General features: G+C 44.8%; 1 protein-coding gene across 2 annotated transcripts; it reads left to right on the top strand.

Moving 5' to 3' along the window:
• Positions 1 to 2689: 2689 nt before the first annotated feature.
• On the top strand, positions 2690 to 16333 carry INIP (INTS3 and NABP interacting protein). Of its 2 annotated transcripts, XM_035097157.2 has the most exons (6): positions 2691 to 2932; positions 5710 to 5791; positions 11164 to 11266; positions 13199 to 13258; positions 13682 to 13772; positions 15653 to 16333. In XM_035097157.2, the coding sequence occupies exons 2-6, from the start codon at positions 5767 to 5769 to the stop codon at positions 15746 to 15748; spliced, it is 375 nt and encodes a 124-aa protein (XP_034953048.1). In that variant the 5' UTR covers positions 2691 to 2932; positions 5710 to 5766; the 3' UTR covers positions 15749 to 16333. The 2 variants fall into 2 exon arrangements, with proteins under 2 accessions (XP_034953049.1, XP_034953048.1); XM_035097158.2 differs by lacking the exon at positions 13199 to 13258 and having other exon boundaries at positions 2690 to 2932.
• The last annotated feature ends 5266 nt before the right edge of the window (positions 16334 to 21599 follow it).

Here is a 21599-nt window from a genome sequence, read left to right as displayed (position 1 = left end):
AGTGACTGTGGAGGCCAATTCTGGATCCACACATCCTTCCACAGTGGGAACATTGGCAGGAGTTGATCACAGTGTGGATTTGCCAAGGGTGCCTTCCTCTTAGCGCGTTTCTCCGTTGCGTCCTGAGATCGAGTTTCTTCGAAGCCCATGACACCATATGAAACCATAGCAATCAAATAGGCAGTCAAGGAGCTTACTCTCGGGGAAATGAATATAGGATCGCAGCATATGCAGAGGAGTAGCTGAAGGTGAGGGGAAAGGCAAAGGGACTTCAGCCTTAAACCTTTTCAATGGAGTGACCAGCTGCCACTGAGCCTTCTCAGAATCCCTCCAACTTGATGCTTCATCTCTAGGCCATTTTGAACAGAAAAAAATACCTTGAGGGAAGCGAGTTAAGCAACCTCGCCCCCAGTTTATTTCTCCACCCATAGCACAATGAGTAGTGGTAAAGCAAGTTTGCTTTAAAAATAATAACCACACAGTATGACATTAGTTTAAAAGGCATGACTTTTGCCTTTGCTTCTACTTTTTGGGGTAGTGGAATGGAATAATAAATTTTAATTTACATCCTGCCCATCTGGCTGGGTTTCCCCAGCCACCTTGGGCGGCTTACAACATATAAAACACAACAAAGCATCAAACATTTAAAAAACAAGATACCCTATATAAACAACAAATAAACCAATAAATCAGTAAAAACCAATAACAATAACAACAACAACAATAAACAGTTTACAGTTATACCCAAATTAAAGTAGCCGCCAACCCCAACTAAACATTTAACCAACACCGGTACCTGACAAAAATTAATCAGAGGAAACAAAATTAGTGGGGGGGGGAGCATACTGCTATAGGAAGTACAAGGGGGGAAATCTGCTATAGAACTCTGAAAGTATAAAAGAAAGAGAGGGGAACTAGGCGACATTTCTATGTTCCCATTACAAATTTAGGCAAAGGAAAGGCAGCCACAAAAAGCCATTTATAACAAAGCAACAGCGACAAGTGAGTGAGCGAGGAGTGATATTGCCACACAGCTGCAGTGATAAACTCCAGGTCTTCTGCACTGTCTCTTATGAGCACCTGTTACTTTTACCCTTCAAATATGCAAAGTACATACTGGCCTTCACTGAGTCCACAGAGCCCAGTATTGTCTGTACTGACTGGCAGCGGCTCTCCAGGGTTTCAGACCGAACATTCCCAGCCACATCGACTGAACCGCGGACATTCTGCGCACAAAGAGATGCTCTAACCAGCAGACGCATGGCATCAAAAGTAGCCACAGAATTCTGCCCATGAGTGAAGGATGTATCAGTCTCTCCCTTTCTTGCATCTATGTTACCAATAGCCACTTTGCTCCCTTGAGGGTTTTTTTTTTTTTGCACTCGCTTCCTGTTTCATTGTCCTGCCGTGTCTTTCAGGGTTATTTCCCATAGAGTTACAAAAGAACAAGACTCGACTTCCATTGCTTGGAGTAGTGACGTGCAAGCTTCTTCCGATTCCATTTCTTTTGAAAACCATCCACCAGCATGGACAGCAGTGCAAAACACACGGGCGGCAGTGAGCTGCGCCCCCCCCCCCAATTCAAATAAATACTGTAAATAAAAAGACAGGAGTGCCTGGCGTGCTATGGTTCATGGGGTCACGAAGAGTCGGACACGACTAAACGACAACAACAAAAAGTAGAAATTGTAGAAAGATTTGAGATATCTTTTCCTGAGCACTTTGGGTCAAAAGAAAGTAATTCAAAACATTTCATTCCCATAGCTGCCAAGTTTTCCCTTTTCTCGCGAGGAAGCCTATTCAGCATAAGGGAAAATCCCTTAAAATAAGGGATAACTTGGCAGCTATGCATTCCGAATTTGTTACCAAACTTGGGGTCTCCAGCTGTTTTGGGGGCTACATCTCCCATCATCCCTGACCACTGGTTCTGCTAGCTAGGAATGATGGGAGTTGTAGTCCAATAACAGCTGGAGACCCAAGTTTAGAAAACCCTGTGCTTAGACAGAGCCAGATAGAGAATGATGGCAAGTGGGTGTCCTGCCCCCTCCCAACATAAATCCTGACTACGCCCATGAGAATACAGCAGAGAAATTCAGAAATTTAGAGTGCCTTTGAATGGACAGCAATGTAACATCCCCCATCCTATCAAAAGGTAGAAGCAGATCTTATTTTAATGTCAAAATGTGGTTTTAAATTTCATTTCAGCCCACCTACCTACCTATCATTTTCTGCAAAATGCAAACCGATTGCTATTACCTCCGTTTTACAAGTTGCGGTTGCGTGCGCGCGTGTGTAAACGCCGTGCCTAAGAGAGAAGTGGTTTACAACAGCCCCGCATTGTAGTCCGGTGCAACTATGCAGTTAGAGACCTCCAATAAAAAAAAACAAAACGTAGCTAGTCCTTAAGAATAATAATAGTAATTGAACAACAGTTGGGATTCTTCAACAGCGCCGATTTGGATTTCCAGCCAGAAATCCCACTCACTAAAACACAGCAGCAAAGATCGTCTTTGCTAACATTGCCTCCCTCGGCCACCCTTCTAAGTCGCTCGTTTGTCCGCATCAAAGCATCACGAGAAAGTTCCAACTCAGCTCGGAAGCTGGCAAACGTGCGGCACCCCTACCCTTTTTATGAGTCTGTAGAGGCTAGAGCGTTGCTTCTAACCTTTTCAGATGCCGCTAGAGATCCGAGTGGTGGGAAGCAAAGGGAGGCGAGTTTCCTTTCGCCGCGCGCACGCGCAGACGCGGCAAAGCGAGTTCATCACTCCTTCATCGGAAACGTCAAGTTCGGAGGGAGCATCCCAACCGAGGAAGAGGGGGAGCCGCGGGAGGGCTCATCTGTGCAAACGCGGTGGGGAGAGCAAAGAAGATAAAAGGGAGAGCAAACAACCCACGTGAAGGATAGGAATGAATTGGGATTCCCACCTGCCAGGTATTTTAAACTGGGGCGGGGCTTGTTTGTTTGTTTGTTTTCATTTATTGACTGAACATCTCAATCCGCTAGTCTCTGTCCCCTAGCCTAGCCTACCCACTATGCAGATTTATTTTTATTTATTAAAGAATGATTGGGAGAGATGGTAACCCTCCTTGTTCCTACTTCAATGCAAAGGAGGGTAAGGGAGGGAGGGAGGAGGAGTCAGGGCTACCAAATAAGAGCAGAGAGGAGCAACAGATTTGGGCATAGTTTAGTAGAAAGTGTAATAAATAATCATTGTTAAATAGGGTTGCCAGACTCAATAGAGGACAGGACTTCTGTGCCTTCAATTGCCCTGCTCTCTTAAAGGTAGAAGCAGATCTTATTTTAATGTCAAATTGTTTAATTTCCAAGCAAAGGGTCTGCTGGTTTCTCTTTAAGGTTTCCAGACTCAAAAGAGAGCAGGGCAATTAAAGGCACAGAAGTCCTGTCCTCTATTGAGTCTGGCAACCCTCTTGTTAAATTAGTGGAGATTTCTGCTGGCCTGTTCAAATAACGCATCCACTAGCTTTGTAAGTCTGATGGGATTTAGTCTCAGGTAGGTGGGTATAGGATTGCAGCCTTTTTAGTGGGTTTTATTTATTTATTTAAAAAAAGCTCCCCCCCCCAAGGTTGTGCATATGTATTTAGCAAGCTTTTGTTTTATACAGGGGTGTTTGTAAGGTGCTATCCCCACCAGGTTCTCTGCTCCACTCTCTTCTCAGCTTTGACTGGTTGAGAACAGTAAGGTTGTCTATTCTTTTTCTGGGCAGGACAGCTTGGTCATTATTGCCAGCGTAATAAACTAAGGAAGAGAGGGCCTTCTCGGTGGTGGCACCCACCCTGTGGAACGCCTTTAGGAGACATATGAAAGCAGCCCTGTATAGTATATATCAGGCATCCCCAAACTGCGGCCCTGCAGATGTTTTGGCCTACAACTCCCATGAACCCTAGCTAACAGGACCAGTGGTCGGGAAAGATGGGAATTGTAGTCCAAAACATCTGGAGGGCCAAAGTTTGGGGATGCCTGGTATATATTGTTTTTATAAGTTGGAAGCCGCCCTGAGTGGCTAGAGCAATGCAGTCAGATGGATGGGGTACAAATAATAAAATTATTATTATTATTTTAGAGTCTTATTGCCGTATCTCATTCTAAGATTAGCTTTACCTACTGGCAATTGGCTCATAGGTGTGTGCAGGACACCTGCATAAGGGTATGTGTGCACACACACACCTCGACCACCCTAGATATCAAAATTTGGGATGATCTTTGAGGAAGAGATTGGAAACATTTTTTGTTTTTGTTTAACTGCACTTTATTGTGTTTTCTAAACCTTAAACTGAGGTTAACCTGAACTGTGGTTAGTTGAAGCAAACTAGCTTCTGAGCGTTTCTAGTGGGATGTACAAAATGAGCCAGTATTTTTTTGCCAGCTTAACTCTCCTCTTCTGAGCAAATGGGTGACCAGCTGCCACTGAGCTTTGGATATGTGGAACTCCAGATTCCCATTGGTCCATTTTATTTATTTTAAAGCATTTTTATCCCATCTTTCATGGGGGGACGATGACAAAACCAAGGTGGCTTGCAATGAGTAAAAAATAAAAGCCGCAATACCATACACATTTAAAAACGAGCTACTAAATAGGAATAGCAGTGGGGGAAATAACAGTAGGAAGCGCCCCGTTAAATTAATTTTACAGCACAGTTAAAAGCAAAAGGGCTTTCTGGAAAAGGAAGTCTTCCCTTGGGTGAGAGTTTCAAAGTCAAGGCATAGCTGCTGAGGAGCCATTTCCCCTGGTACCAATGAGTGACATGTATTTCAAGGGTTGTTGGCATACACAGGGTGGGAGACCTCCAGTGATGAGATCAGAAAGTAGGCAGGTTCATACCTGTGAGCCTTCGGGTATCCTCGTCCTTAGCTGTAAAAGGTAAAGGACCCCTGGACGGTTAGGTCCAGCCAAAGGCGACTATGGGGTTGCAGAGCTCATCTCGCTTTCAGGCCAAGGGAGCCGGCATTTGTCCACAGACAGCTTTCTGGGTCATGTGGCCAACAGAATTAAACTGCTTCTGGCGCAATGGGACCCCATGACAGGTGCCAGAGCGCACAGAAATGCTGTTTACCTTCAAAGGACTTTTAAGAGCATTGCTAACAAATCAGTGCAGCTGTTTCAAAAAGGGGGCTGATTGCTTGCAGGTAGCAGCTCCAATAACAACCTGCTGGCCATTGGTGGAGGAAGAGGAGTGGGGGGGAGTGCACCGATCCCGGTGGGGTGCCATTGTGGCTGCCCTCCCTGCCCGCGCTGGGCACCACACCCCCAGGAGGCACGCTACACCCTCAGGAAGTGCGCCAGCCCCCCCCCCCCCCGGTGCCAGAGCATGAAGCTCCGCCACTGCTGCCGGCTGCATTTTTGTGCAGGGTTTCAATGCAATGACCTTTTTAAATAAAACAAAAACTGATCTTTATACCGTGAAAGCTTATGCTGCAATAAATCTGTGAATCTTTGTGTTTGATATAATTGTCTTTTACTGTTTTAATGGTATTTTATATTTTATTGTATTGTTGCAGCCTGCCGTCTTATATCATACAAACTGGCAGCGTTGGAAATACTGCTATAAAGAAATGAAACCAACCTAGATTCTACTTTGTATTGTTTGCAACCATTTCCGAGAGTTGGTGGTTGTTGGACGAAGCTATTGCTGAGCTTTTGAGTTGTATGCCTTTATGTTCACAAATTAATTTCTGTTCATTTTGATAGGTTTTTACATAACAGGTTATAGCTGCTTCTTGTTAAATTAAGGAGGAACCTGGCAAGATGGCTTCCAATCCTCCTGGACAAGGTAAATGTTGCATTTTCGTATAACTAGGACCACAGATTCTCTCTTATGTGGAAAAACAGGAAATATCCCTGCTAGCTTAGAAATCAGCATTAGAAATAATTAGAAATCAATGTAGGAAATGTCCTAAGGCAGTAAATCACCCTGGGTGAATTGGCTGAAAAAATAGGGAAACTGATAGGTGGATAAGGAAATCCTACTGTCATTGAAGATTTTATTACATGAAGCTTCTGAATGTGTATCTTGACTGTTATGGGGAAAGGTTGTGGAGCCTATACCCAATGATCAGTTTTGTAAAATGGACTTTTCTCTCATCATCACTGCTTAAAATAATAATAATAAAGCACTGATCTGTTGGTTGTTTTTGTGTGACAGTATATAGAAAGTATATAGAAAGAGAACCATTCAGAGAACATTTCCTGTTTCTGTAATATGTGTTAGTTGACCCTTTTCCTCATTGTTTAGTCGTGTCCGACTCTTTGTGACCCCATGGACCAGAGCACGCCAGGCACTCCTGTCTTCCACTGCCTCCCGCAGTTTGGTCAAACTCATGTTCATAGCTTCAAGAACACTGTCCAACCATCTCATCCTCTGTTGTCCCCTTCTCCTTGTGCCCTCAATCTTTCCCAACATCAGGGTCTTTTCCAGGGAGTCTTCTCTTCTCATGAGGTGGCCAAAGTATTGGAGCCTCAGCTTCAGGATCTGTCCTTCCAGTGAGCACTCAGGGCTGATATCCTTCGGAATGGATCGGTTGGATCTTCTTGCAGTCCATGGGACTCTCAAGAGTCTCCTCCAGCACCACAATTCAAAAGCACCAATTCTTCGGTGATCAGCCTTCTTTTATGGTCCAGCTCTCACTTCCATACATCACTACTGGGAAAACCATAGCTTTAACTATACAGACCTTTGTTGGTAAGGTGCTGCCTCTGCTTTTTAAGATGTTTGTCATTGCTTTTCTCCCAAGAAGCAGGCGTCTTTTAATTTTGTGACTGCTGTCACCCCCTGCAGTAATCATGGAGCCCAAGAAAGCAAAATCTCTCACTGCCTCCTCATTAAACTATCCTAATTGTGGTTGCCAGACCTCCAGGTCTGACCTGGAGTCTCGAAGCTTGCCTGACCCACTCCTGGTGGCTGGTGAAGGGCTTGAGTCTCCAGGTGGCTGAGAGTGCCTTAAATATATTAAAATTATATCTTTTAATAAATATATTAAAATTAAGAAGACTGTACATGTTGCTCACAAACTTCAGCAAACTGACGGGAGCTGGCTGCAGATTATTGCATTGGGGGGGTGTCTCCCCTCGCCTTTCCCCTCCACTCTCCCAATTAACCTCCATCGCCAAAGCCATCAGCAAGGTTGCCTCAGGTCTCAAGAATGGGCCCTGAAATCTCAGGGTCTGGGATGTTCCTGACGTGGCAACCCTAATCTAATTTAAACTCACAGTACATTTCAGGATTGTGTTATTCTTTGTGAAGGGTAAGGACCGGGACCTTTTTATTTAGCATTTAAATCACTAGTCCTAATACATAGCCTCCAACTTGAGGGCATTAATTAGTCTTTATGTGCAGATTTCCCCAAGGACACCACTTTCATAATGCCTTACATTATTCTGCCTATGTGGTCACAGTTATCGGAGGCAAGTAAAATATTCATACTTTAATAATTCATAGGAAATCTAATAAGCGACATGAATTTTCCTTAATTGTTACTGAACATGTGGGAGAATACATCAGAATGTAGTTTGTTGTAAGAAAGAAAGGGGTTGAGAGAATTGGCTTGTAGATGGTAATTGTGCGAGACGCAATTAGGTTATTATAAGTGGTGCAGTAATCGCTTATGCCAACCTTCCCCAACCTGGGGCCCTCTTGATGTTGCTGGACTCTAATTCCCATCAGCCCTAACCAACATGCCCAATAGCCAAGGATGATGGGAATTGCAGTCTACCAACAGGTGACAGACACCAGGTTGGGGGAAGCAGGATTACTGTATTCTGTTTCTAAGCTTTGCTAGTTTGTGTGTTGATTATTGAGGTCCAGAATTTGGTGCTCCAGCTCAGGGGGGCAGGATCTCAACCGCCAGGAGAGACCCCCTAGCCTCCCTTTCTGGAAAATAGCACGAGGGGGCAGAACATCCTCCATAAAATTCTGCAGCACCCTGGAAAGTACATGCATTATTTCTGTCAGCCCAAAGCCCAAGTCAAGCACATTTATTGTGTTTTTTATAGTGTAATTTTATGTTGTGAACAGCCTTGAGATCTATGGATGAAGGTGTATACAAATATTATTTTTTTATTATTATTTGTGGGTTTTTTTCTGGGGGTATGCATACCCCTAAACATTTTGTGAATCTAACAAGAGACAAAACAATATTTTTTTAAAATATTTAGTTTTTTCTCTAGCACGGTGAATCATCAGTTCCGTTGCTACTCCCAATGGCGGTCTCATTTCCTGTCATGGGGTTTCCTGAGTCTCAGATGGAAGCATTTAATGAGAGTACCCCTAAACTACAGTCGTACCTCGGGTTACGAACACCTCGGGTTATGAACAACTCGGGTTACGAACTGCGCAAACCTGGAAGTATTTTCGGCTGCGCGTGTGCGGTTTGCGCATTCGCAAAGCGCGAAAATAGCGCTTTGCGCATGCGCAAAATGGCGGTTTGGGTTACGAACTTTTCGCGATATGAACTGCGACCCGGAACGGATCGTGTTCGTAACCCGAGGTACTACTGCATTTCATTTAGAAAAAAACACTGTGATTGTGATTATGATTATGATTATTTTGTAAATTTTGCATAGTCAAGTGTGCCAATCCCTGACTCGGAGGTGAACTTTGGAGGCTTGGACTGAGTAGGAAAACATCACTTCCTGTGCTTATTCCTTGGTCCAAGGCAAGCTTCCAGAGCAACAGAGAGGCCAGGATCTGAAATCTTAGAGACCTGTGGCCAGTCAGGATCCATTCTTGACTTAGGGGACCCTTGGTCTGATTTGGAATAAAGAAGCTTCCCTTTATGGAACTCGCTGAAATGACTGGGAGGCTCTGTGACCAGAAGGAAGAGATGGTGGAAGAAGATTGGAAAAATATAAAATACATTTGAAAAAATATTGTAATATTTAGAAAATTATTTCCCTTAGTGGAGATAATAATAGGCTATAAGCGTTAAATTTAAGATTTGGAGGTAGAATTAAATGAATGTAGAATTTAAGTAATTGGTTATAGTTAATGGAATAATAAAATTAATAACTGGTGATGAGAAAATGGTGAATAAATTGCTAAAGATGTATTATAATGAACTTCAGAAGGAAGGGACAGAGGGAAGTCACCTGAGGATGTTAATGAAAATTAGGTATATATAAGAAATAGTTGTGTGTGTTTTATATGTTTGTTTGTTTGTTTTGTTTGTTTTGTTGTATTTTTCTTTTCTTTTTTCTTATAAAATGAATATTTTTTTAAAGGAATAAAGAAGCATATGTGTGGATATTTCTCAGCTAGAGTACTAACTCGGCATTCAAAAATAAAACAACCTCTCTTTGTCCTGCAAGATTCCTGCATTGCACAGGAACCCTGTGGTCCCTTCCAGCTCTACAATTATACAACTCTGCTTATTTGCCATGTTTGGGTGCTTGGCTCCTTAAATAGGCATTCCTGGGAGAACTGCGTTCTCATGTATTTGTACATTGGCTTAATGCAGGGTTTCCCCAAACTTGGGTCTCCAGCTGCTTTTGGACTACAACTCCCATCATCCCTAGCTAGCAGGACCAGTTGTCAGGGATGATGGGAACTGTAACCCCAAAACAGCTGGAGACCTAAGGTTGAGAATCACTGGCTTAATGGAATACTGGACTGTCTTTTGAGCCAGTAAAAGTTTGGTATAATGTCTCTAACAGCAATTGACTTGTAGAGGGTGGAGTGTTCTGAAGGAGGACTCATTGCAGCAGCTGGGTGCAGGGATGCCAAAGGAGGGTGTCAAAAATGCCAGCACGATCAGTTCTAGTGCTTTAATAAATAAAAAAAGGTATAGAATGGCAGCAAATCAGCCTGCCAGGTCCCTTAGCCTTTACAGATGTGAGACTGCAGCAAGGAGATTGCTTGCTTGCGCTCAAGCAAACATCTGAAGGCAGCCCTGTTTAGGGAAGTTTTTAATGTTTGATGTTTTGTCGCTTTATTATTATTATTATTATTATTATTATTATTATTATTATTATTATTATTCTGTTGGGAGCTGCCCAGAGTGGCTGGGGGAACCCAGCCAGATGGATGGGGTATAAATAATAAATTATTATTACAGTATATAATATTATTGTTTTTATTCCTACATTCTTTATACACAAAGCAGCGTACATCACTTTGGCCAGGACTCCCCATTATTTCACCTCCCCAGATGAGGGCACAGGTGGCAAATACCCAAATCTTACAGACAGTTCCCCTTTCTGGGCTCAGAGCCCAGCACCCCAAGCCCACAGATAAGGAAAACATCAAAGCAAGCCCATTAGCTTATATCAAAGCAAGTAAATATAAGCATAAATGAGCTCACGGTGGCAGCCACTACCACCAATTAATTGCAGGGTTATACTGAGTACCAAGATGAGGTTTGTAGAGTTTCCAGAACAATTTACCTTTGGTTCAGTGTCCTGAGCAATGGCTGTTCACTTTAGAGGTAAAATATGTACGTCTCATCGCACATTCCCTGCAAGAAGCTCAAAGTCATGCATGTGAGTTGCCTCCCTCTTCCCATTTTATCTTTACAACAACTGTGGGACGGATGTCTAGCGGAGAGGCAGTGTCTGGCCCAAGGTCACCCAGTGAGCCTTATGGCTGGGTGGGCATTTGAACCCTGGTGTCCTGGGTCCTAGCCCAACGCCCTAGCTACTACACCACGACTGGCTCCCAAGCATAGACCTCCAACAACCAAAACTCTGAACCTTAAGATTTTACCATGTAACTTTCTGAAATCAGCCATGGCACGAGAGTTTCACCCATTGTATAAATTATTCCGGTCACAAATGTTTGCCATTTCTAGACTGCAGGAATCTATGCCCAGGTATTTCTAATGGAGGAAGCGGTGCTTTTAATACCAGAAACCTTCTTGCAGTGTAAAACAGACAGCTCTTGAATGCCAGGCTCGAGATTAAAGACTTATTTAAATGGTTAGTGTGGATGGTATTGTTAGGAAGGTATTTCATGTTGTTAATGAGGAGAGGAGAAAGGAAAGTTATAAATAGGCTTCAAGGATTGTGCTCATTGGCTCTGAAGATTAATATATTCATCATTGATATTCATCATCATTCGCTTGGGAGAGGCTTTAAGCCAGTAGGGTTACACGGTGGCTCAGAGAAATAGGATGCATCAGTAACATTTTACATTCCTCTCACTCTTCCTAGGCTTTCAGAATAAGAACAGGGTTGCGATCTTGGCTGAGCTCGACAAAGAGAAGAGGAAGCTGCTGATGCAAAACCAGTCTTCCACGAATCACCCCGGAGCCAGGTACAGTATGTTTAGAGACCTGTCTCTTTGTTTCAGTCATGCTCTCAGATCAAAGAGGAAAGCCACATGCAGCTTTCTCATGCCAGTTGCATGTTCCTCCAATGGGCCCGTTTCACAACAGAGTTGTGCACTAGTTGTACCCCCAAAAAAGCAGCTTTGAGGAGGGCAGCCAGCATGTGCCTTGGATTTCTGTCTTCTGACCCTCTCCCATTGCTCTTTCCCTCTGGAAGAGGAGAAGTTAAATACAGTTGTGGTTGCCAGAACTTATTGGGCTTGTGAATGCATTCGCAAACCTGATGAACTGTTGTGAGCACAACATGCAGACAATAGAATGCTTCTTTCAAGCCTAATTTCAGCACGGGGGGGGGGGACCCTGTAGGCACCTGGGAATCTTTTTGGTTGCATGGGTGTCCCACACTAGCAACCCCTGGTTTTTTATATTATAAAATAATCTATTTTCATCCACTCCTCAGAAAAAGGTGGCTCTCAATACACTAAGCTAATACACTAAAACACATTGATCTTAATAACCATAATACCATATAGTTTTTGTTTGTTGTTTGTTTGTTTGTTTGTTTGTTTGATGGCTGGTTATTACACCCAACCTTTCCTCTTGCTGGCACCCAGGGTGGCTAGCGGCAATCTCAAAATACAACATGAATAGAATAAAATGGTAATTGAAATTATCAACAGATCAGTAGCAACCTTTAAAATACAATGCTGCAGATCAGAAGCACAGAACACTGTAAGTACATCTTAGTGTAGAAAATTGGGATAGAAGTTATTTAGATAAATTAACAAATAATGAAAATGCAAACACCGAAGGCTGCCAGCAGTAGAAGATGAGAATGTTAGAGCACATATCAAATTCCAGTAGAATAACCTCAGTAGGTTCCTGGAACCCATAAAAGCCATACATTTTCCCTCTGTGTTACAAAATCTGGGTCCATCTAACTGATTATTGTCTCTACCCGTCTGGCAGCAGCTCTACAGGGTTTCAAGAAGGACACACTCCCATCCCTACCTGGAGATGCCAGACATTGAACTGAGATGTTCAAGCAAGGGAGATGCTCTACCACTGAGCTATGACCCTTTCCCAGTTTTTAAAATACTTTCAGAATATTTTTTTAAGGAAAGCAGAAGTTCTTCATTTCCACACTTAAAAAAAAATCAGTGTTCTTTACAGTTTTATTCCTTCTTAGGTGTATATGTACACAAACTCAACTTAGAGAAGTGCATGTGATTGTTTGATTTTTTAAGTGCTCTATTTCAGCACCAAAACGACTTAATTTATCAGAGAACTAGGTGCAGAAAGCTCCTTCTGTCCCTCTGTCTCTCTCCATCTTACAAATATTTGTTATAAAATGACATCGAAGAGCTCATAGGAGCATTTGTTTGTCTGAACACTTTTATTGCATATGTAGACATCCAGTTTTTCAGAGCAGTTGGGAAAGCCTCGCCAGGTGAACGTAGAGGGGAAGATTTCATCTCTTTATTAGGAGTGCCAAGTTACTACATTGTTGGAGATGCATTTGTATTTTGCCCAGTGAGTACACATAACCAGCTATTTCAGGGCACTCCCCCCCCCAAGAAAGTAGCAGAACCTCGCAGTGGCCAGTCTACACCTTTTCACCATCACCTCCAAACCTACACTTCCAGACAGTGGACCTTATCATAGTTTTTCTAGACCTGAGATTTACAGTAAGCCACTGAGATGTTTAAGTGGAACCTGAATGGAACAATGAATAAGTGTGACTCTCTCTTATATCAGTTCTTCCTCTTCCCATCCCCCTAGAGTTTAGCCTAGAACTTGATTTATTGCTCATGGTGTAGTAGTAGTGTTTTTGTGCACTGTTAACTTGTCAACATGTTGACTATGGAGAGACCTTGTCCGGGCTCGATCTCAATGGGAAACTCTTTTCCTGCATACAGAGTTCTGCAGCCACTCTTCCAAACATATGAACTCCCCATCCTGAAGACTATGGACCCCTGGTTAGTAGTGCTGTTTTATTCAGGTATCACTTAGGCAAGTCATTGGGTGGCGCTGGTGAACGAGCAAAAAAACAAAACAAAAACCTGCTGGGGGTTCCCCTAGCATCATTCATTCTGCTGCATGACTTCCAGCTGACTTCCTTTTGCCTTACTCTGGGGGCAGGGCTTTCCTTTCCATTTGACTTGACCTGCCTCCGCTGGGGTGAGTGTTCCAGAACAGAACGGTCTGCCTGGTGTGTGTTCACGCACACCGTCTTGCATGTTCGAATCCCCCCAAAATTTCAAGCCTCGCATTTCCAAGTAGGAGATCATGGAACTTTCTTGACTCTGAAATGCCCACCTCACCCATGATCTCGTGGTGGTTGCTACCTTTGCTGCATTTTTGTGATGCCTCTCTTTCCCCTTCCTTTCTGTTACTTGTAGCATCTCGCTAGCTAGATCCTCCCTAAACAAGGATTTCCGCGATCATGCTGAGCAACAGCACATAGCGGCACAGCAAAAGGCCGCTCTGCAGGTAAGTTGTCCCAGTCACATAAGACTCGGGTTGGCAGGATCCGTATTTTGTTGGGTTTGGGGTTGTTTTTTTGGGGGGGGGGTCTTGGTGCATTGGTAGCTGTTGCTCCTAAGGACCTTTTTTCATGTGGTTAGGGACCAAAACGAACATGCCTCTTGCAACTTTAGGACTTGCACATTGATAACATAGTTTTATATCTGGGAATTATTTGTGATGCAATAATAATAGCATAAGGGGGGGTGGCACTGTAGGTTAAACCACAGAGACTAGGGCTTGCCAATCAGAAGGTCAGCGGTTCAAATCCCCGCAACGGGGTGAGCTCCCGTTGCTCGGTCCCAGCTCCTGCCAACCTAGCAGTTCGAAGGAACGTCAAAGTGCAAGTAGAGAAATAGGTACTGTTACAGCGGGAAGGTAAGTGGCAGGGGTGTCGCAAGGGGGGGGTGATGGGGGTGGTGCGCCCTGGGTTCCACACTGGGGGGGGACACCACTTTAGCGGCGCCTCCCCACTGACGGCGGCCCCGATGTTGCTGGCTGCCATCCGCCACTCTATTGAGTGGCACGTGAAGCAGCCAATGAACGGAGCCTCGCCTTGCCCCTCCGAGGGGTGGCTGTGTCGGCCGGCGCCCATTGGTTCTTCCTGCTCAGGCGGAGCGGCGAGGGGCGGGCTAGGGAGGGGCTCTCTGACCCGCCCCTCACTGCTCCGCCTGAGCAGGAGGAAGCAAAAGCGCTACGGAGCGGTTTGCCGCCGCCACCGCTCCAGCACCCGGACCCTCAGATCCCAATGCTAGACCCTCGGATCCCAATCCCAGCAGCAAACCCGGCGAGGAGCAAAAGCTCAGGCAGAGTGGCGAGGAGCAAAAGCACTACGGAGCAGTTTGCCGCAGCAGTGCCGCCGCTCTAGGATCAGGATCCAAGGATGCAGGCACTGGAGCGGCAGCGGCGGCAACCCGCTCTCTGGCCCACTCCTCGCCACTCTGCCTGAGCAGGAGGAAGCAAAAGCGCTACGGAGCGATTTGCCACAGCCACCGCTGCTCCAGTGCATGCGTCATGACGTAGCGATGTTACGTCACGGCGCACGCGTCACGACAGAGCGGGTTGCTGCCCCGGGTGACGGAGAGGCTCAGTACGCCGCTGGTAAATGGTGTTTCTGTGTGCTGCTCTGGTTCACCAGAAGCGGCTTTGTCATGCTGACCACATGACCTGGAAGCTGTATGCCGGCTCCCTCGGCCAATAACGCAAGATGAGTACCACAACCCCAGAGTCGGTCATGACTGGACCTAATGGTCAGGGGTCCTTTTACCTTTAATAATAGCATTGGTGCCTGGTCATCTTGTACCACAGGCATAGGCAAGCTCAGCCCTCCAGATGTTTTGGGACTACAACTCCCACCATCCCTAGCTAACAGTGGTCAGGCATGATGGGAATTGTAGTCTCAAAACATCTGGAGGGCCGAGTTTGCCTATGCCTGCTGTACCACATCATTTTTTTTTCATTTTAGATTTAGGCTCATTTCTCCCCAGCATCCCGTCAGGCTGGAATTCAAGGAGCAGAGGATGCAAAGGCAGCCTGAAGATATTCCAGACAATCCCATAAGCATTAGCGCCTGTCTTTTAGATTGAATTCCAGATCCTGACTCTTAACAAGATTTCAACTGCAGTGCCGCACAGAATTAAATCCCATAGATGTCGAAAGGATTAAATAAATCCAACTGTGTTTAGGATTGAAACCTCTGATATAGATTTTTTTAAACAACAACAACAACACCTCTGAATCTGGTTTGTGGTTTTTCATGCCCTCCTATTGCTTGGATAGCGCCATGAGGAGGCTACTCCCGTGTATTACACGTGCCATTTTCTAGATGTTTTCTCTTCCTCTTCCAGCATGCTCATGCACATTCTTCAGGATACTTTATAACCCAAGACTCTGCCTTTGGAAACCTTATTCTCCCTGTGTTGCCACGACTTGAGTCAGAGTGAGACAGGGAGTCCGTAGAATGAAGATCACCCACTGCCGCAGGTCCCGCTTCTCCAAACTTTCAGTCAATGGTTTGTGAGAATAAGAGAGGATTCAAAACTGATTTCTTTTTTATTCATTTTCATTATATATATATATATTTGGTGGTGGCATTAAACTACTTAAAATGAGTTCTCAGGCACCCTGTTTTTCTTTCCTCCAGTTTTCAAAGTTGGATATTACTACTGTGTACTTGAATTGTGGTTTTCAATCTTTCCTTGTTCCTTTAGTTCAGTTTACCACATGCCCATCAATCTCATTAAGTAACACACTCAGTATAGCCCATTAAATAATTCAATAGAGCACACTGAAGCATCTCAGTGTTCTACATGGATTATTTCCATAGTTGTTGCAAAAACCTTGTAAAGTAGGTCAGTATTGTTATTCTGATGTTCCAGATGAGTGTGTGTCGGAGAGAGGGGGAGGAGTGTGTGTGATTTCCTTTCAGCCACCTAGGAAATCGATATTTGTGGTGAGCTTTGAACATTGGGCTTCCAGGACCACAGATCACATACTTAACCAACATTAAAGTGACTACTACATCACCAGCCTGCCCTGGGTTTGAATATTTTCAAATGTTAGTATTTGTGTGACATCTGTGTGTGTGTTTCAATATCTGAAGACTGGGGTAAAAGACAACATTTGACTCAGGTTATTGCAGCAGCAGCAACAACAACAACACAACAGCAACAGCAACAGCAACAATTTATTGATATGCCACCCACCCATCTGACTGGGTTGACCTAGCCTCTCTGGGCAGCTTCCAACAAATCAAAACATCAAACACAGTAAAACAGCAAACATTAAAAACTTGCCTATACGGGGCTGCCTTCAGATGTCTTCTAAAAGTCAGATAGGTATTTATTTCCTTGACATCTGACAGAACGGTGTTCCAGTACAGGGCCGGCCCTAAGGCAAGATTGGGTGGCGCAATGCGCCAGGGTGCCGGGCCACCAGGGGGCGCCGCGCTGCACCCGCCAGACAGCCCGGCCGCCCTCCAGCTCACCCTGCTCCTTGCCTCCCTCCCTCCCACCCACTGCGGGTTCGAGTCCCGGCCTCAGCCTGACGGCATAAGGAGGACAAGAGGCCGGGTACTGCGCGGCACCGCCCCCCCAGCAGAGGCCTCCGCGCAGGAGGAGGCGGCGCCAGTGCCCTGGAGGACAACCAGGCAGCCCGGCCCACCCGCTGCGGTGCCCCTGAGCCCAGCCCACCCTCAGCGCCCGGCCCGCCCATGCCATGTCCCTCCTCTGCGTCCGCGGTGAGTTAGGGGGGGTGGCGGCGGAGGGACCTTTTGCGCCACGGCGCTCGATGTGGTTAAGACGGGCCTGTTCCAGTATAAACTTCACTAGACTTTATGACTTGCTCCCCTACCTGACCCTACTTATGAAACTGTTGTCAGGTCTTTGAACGCAATAAAGATTGATTGATTGATTGATTGATTGATTGATTGATCATTCAGTACGGCACAATGAGTTCTCTCATGGTGGAGTCCAACATCATCGGAAGGACCACAGATTCTCCATCTCTGACGTAGCCCATGATAAACAATTTGTCTTCCACCCTTTCATATTCTTCAGTGATTCCCACCCACAGAAAGAAAGGCACATGTGTATATTGCCATCACATAGAAGTCTTAAGCAGCACACTTGCTTAGTTGTGTAAACAACAACAACATCAACAACTTTAAGGGAACAAGGGAACAAATGCTGAAAATTTCATGACGAGATGTGAGAATGGAAGGTTGTGTGATTAGTGACAACCGTACAATTTCCAATTGGGTCCTATTACTTACACCCTGTTCATGATAACTCTGCCTGGGGTGTGGGAGATGGCTGCAATTTCTTGCGTGCAAAACAATAGGCTTCAATTTTGGGGGAATGGGGAGCCCCTGCAACCAAAGTGCGGATTCAGGAGTGAAGTTTTTAAAAGAAGAGAAGTCATCGGGCCCATGTCGCAGATTTCTTAAAATGAACCACGTTTCAAATTTTGACGTGACTGGATAGAACTGGGTTCTTAATCATGTTCTGCCACAAGAGGGAGTCTGAATAAGAAGAAAAAGAAATGCAGCCATATAATCTTCAAGACTGCCATGACCATAGCTGTGAAAAAAAGATCACCAATATGTCTAGGCAAATGAGCTACTCTCATGTCTTCTGTCCACAGAAGATTGTGTTGAAAATATACATGACCACACAACCCAGACCGGTCCAGTTTGGCCCCGATCCAACACTTCTTGTTGCATCAGTTCCCAGCTGTGCATTCATAAGCCACCGTCCCTGTGCATGTTCCCCCCTCTTGCTGGGTTGCAATATTTGGATAAGCTTCCATTCACTTCTTCGTTTTTGTCATTGCTCATCTCAAAATTGCTCATCCAAATGTAGTTGGCTTCCTACTTCAGTTAGCCCACCCTTAGCCGGTACGGCTACTGGTGAAATATAATGGGAGTTTTCCTTTAAAACAACTGGTGGGAACCAGGGTGGGGAAGACCATTCTAAGCCATGGGTCCACAAGACTGGAGCCAGCCATGCTCAAGGGGCAGTTATGTTCAGTATGAGTCTTATCTTTTGATAATTTGAGCCAGTTACATTTCATAGAATCATAGAACTGGAAGGGGCCATGAGAACAAAGATTTAGAAAGGTTGCATGACTTTTATCACACAGAATCATAGAATTGTAGAGTTGAAGGGACACTGAGGGTCATCTTGTCCAGGCACGTCCAACAGGTAGATCGTGATCTACTGGTAGATCACTGGACATCTGTGGTAGATCACTGGTAGATCGCTGGCTCCCCCTAAAGCAGCTCAACAACTTTTGCTCCCCTATAAAAAGCAAAACAACTTTGACAGGGCTTCCCATCCTAAAGAAGCACAGCAACTTTTACCTGAACCCCTAAAAAAATGGGGCTTTCCTCCTCCCTAAAAAAACTCAACAACCTTGACCTGACCAGTCTCTCAGGAGTTGGCCACCCCTGTCCAACACACTGCAATGCAAGAATCTCACCTAAAGCACACATGACAAATAGCCATCCAACCTCTATTTAAAAATCTCCAAGGCAGGAGAGCCCACAAGGAAGACAATTCCACTGTCAAACAGCTCTTAATATCAGAAAGTATTTTCCTGATGTTTAGTCAGAATCTCATTTCTTGTAACCATAGCTGCCAAGTACCCCATTTTCCCCGGGAAACCCCCATTTTTTCATACTGTTTCCCGGCGGTCCCCCGTATCACTTCGTCTCCTGTTATTCTCCCTTATATTCTCCTGCCGGTGGCCATTCCCCCCCCCTGCTTTGCCCATCTATGGGCACCGAAAGTCGCGTCTACGCATGTCCGGTGTCAGCGGTGGCCATTTTTGGTGCCCATAGATGGGCAAAGCGACACCGGAAGTTGCGTCTACGCACTTCCGGACATGCGTAGATGTGACTTCCGTTGCTGGCGCCGGCCATTTTTTGTGCCCATAGATCATAGAATCATAGAGTTGGAAGAGACCACAAGGGTCATCCAGTCCAACCCCCTGCCAAGCAGGAAACACCATCAAAGCATTCTTGACATATGCCTGTCAAGCCTCTGCTTAAAGACCTCCAAAGAAGGAGACTCCACCACGCTCATTGGTAGCAAATTCCACTGCTGAACAGCTCTTACTGTCAGGAAGTTCTTCCTACCGTAATGTTTAGGTGGAATCTTCTTTCTTGAAGTTTGAATCCATTGCTCCGTGTCCGCTTCTCTGGAGCAGCAGAAAACAACCTTTCTCCCTCCTCTATATGACATCCTTTCATATATTTGAACATGGCTATCATATCACCCCTTAACCTTCTCTTCTCCAGGCTAAACATACCCAGCTCCCTAAGCCGTTCCTCATAAGGCATTGTTTCCAGGCCTTTGACCATTTTGGTTGCCCTCCTCTGGACACGTTCCAGTTTGTCAGTATCCTTCTTGAACTGTGGTGCCCAGAACTGGACACAAAGCGACACCGGAAGCGACACCGGAAGTTGGGCAAAGCTGCCGGGCCCGGATTCTGCAGTCCGGGACTTGGCAGGTATGCTTGTAACTTGAAACTATTGGTTCAAGTCCTACAACTCCAGAGCAAGAGAAAACAAGCTTGTTCCATTTCCCATGCAACAACCCTTGAGATACTTGAAGATGGCTGTTGTATTTCTCAGTCTCATCTTTCCCAGGTTAAACTCATCCTTCATGCGCTTCTCATAAGGCTTGGTTTCCAGACCCTTGATCATCTTGGTTGCCCTCTTCTGCACACGTTCCAGCTTGTCAACATCCTTAAATTGTGCTGCCCAAATTTGGACACAGTATTCCAGGTGTGGTTTGATGAAGGCAGAATGGAGTAGTATTATTACTTCCCATGATCTGGACAGTATACTTCTGTTGATGCAGCCTAGAATAGCATTAGCTTTTTTTTTTTTTTTTTTTTTTTTTTTTTGCTGCTGCATCCCGCATATAGCAGCTCAGGTCATTCACCTTTCATGGGATTTCAGGACTCTACATATAGCTCCATGTGGTTCTTCCATGGCTTGGAGTACAGCATATTTCACTTACAAAATGTAGAAATGTTTCACAATTCACACTCCAGAACTGAACTATTTAGGTACAAAATTCACTGGGGTTTTCTTCAAAACTAAGGAAAATCTAATGCTCCGGTGAATGACATGCTTTTTTTTCTTCTTTGTCTGGTGTTTAAAATTGTTTCTAAAATGGAAACCTTTTCTTGCCCCTCCTGTTTCTGACACTATTTTGCTTCTCATGATCTATTTGCTGTCAAATGGATTCTAGGCAGCCATAAGTTAATATACTCCTGGGCTTGACTAATGCACACAGCCCCATATAAATTGTGAAATCTTCCCATTTGACAGCTCTCTACCGACTTCAGAAGGGGGAAATTTTGCTGTAAATAATTATTAACAGTGAATTACAAACTGTATTCTACAAACCCACCATAAATATGTCAGCTTTCTCAAAACAGGGAAAGAGGCTTTTATGAGGAACGAAGCCAGCATTCTGTGAATCATTGTCAGATCTTTCCTAGGTGGGGTGCAATTTATTATTTACCAGCTAACAGCAGTGTTTTTGAAGTATGCAATATTTGTTGTTTACATTCAGGGATGTAATTGTGTCTCTAATCCCTTTGTAGTCTGGCCTAGGTAAAAGAACTGGAAGAAAAAAAACAGCTAGCAGCAGGAAGAAGTGACAGAAATACCCTCAGGAAATCAAAGCTAGGTAGGAACTCCTATGCATGTAAATCGGCTGCAATATTTTGCCATCATTAACTGTCAGAGAAAGGCAAGCCTTGCATAACACGAGGCTGCGTAAACAGCAAACACTGAATGCACAATTCCCCCTGAAGAATGCCAGGAACTCCCGTTTGTTATTGGTGCCAGAAATTGTAGCTCTGTGACCCTTCAAATGTGGTTGACTCCAACTCTCACCAGTCCCAGCCAAGATGGTCAGTGGTCAGGGATGAAATAGAAGATGGCATTCACAAACATCTGGGGGGGGGGCAAAGGTTAGGCACCCCCTGATGTAAATGATTGTGCTGCAAAACATACTATGTGGATCCTGGGCTAAATAGTGGGGTAGGAGAGCTGAAAATTATGCCAATACAGTCCTACCTTGGTTTAAGTACGCATTGGTTTGAGTACTTTCAGTTTAAGTACTCCACGGACCTGTCTGGAACGGATTAATCCACTTTCCATTACTTTTGATGGGAAAGTTCGCTTCAGGTTAAGTACGCTTCAGGTTAAGTACGGACTTCCAGAACCAATTACACCCATGCTTCGGGTTAAGTAAACTTCAGGTTGAGTACTCC

Source organism: Zootoca vivipara, chromosome 16 (assembly GCF_963506605.1).
Source record: "Zootoca vivipara chromosome 16, rZooViv1.1, whole genome shotgun sequence".
In the NCBI taxonomy this organism is placed as follows: domain Eukaryota; kingdom Metazoa; phylum Chordata; class Lepidosauria; order Squamata; family Lacertidae; genus Zootoca; species Zootoca vivipara.
This window is presented reverse-complemented; position numbering and strand designations above follow the sequence as displayed.

Bases quoted from the DNA above. Each gene is read 5' to 3' on its own strand.
- INIP (XM_035097157.2), top strand. From the start codon at position 5,767: ATGGCTTCCAATCCTCCTGGACAAG. The intron at 11,267-13,198 runs GTACAGTATGTT...TCCTGCATACAG, and splicing joins ACGAATCACCCCGGAGCCAG to AGTTCTGCAGCCACTCTTCC. The intron at 13,259-13,681 runs GTTAGTAGTGCT...TGTTACTTGTAG, and splicing joins CTGAAGACTATGGACCCCTG to CATCTCGCTAGCTAGATCCT.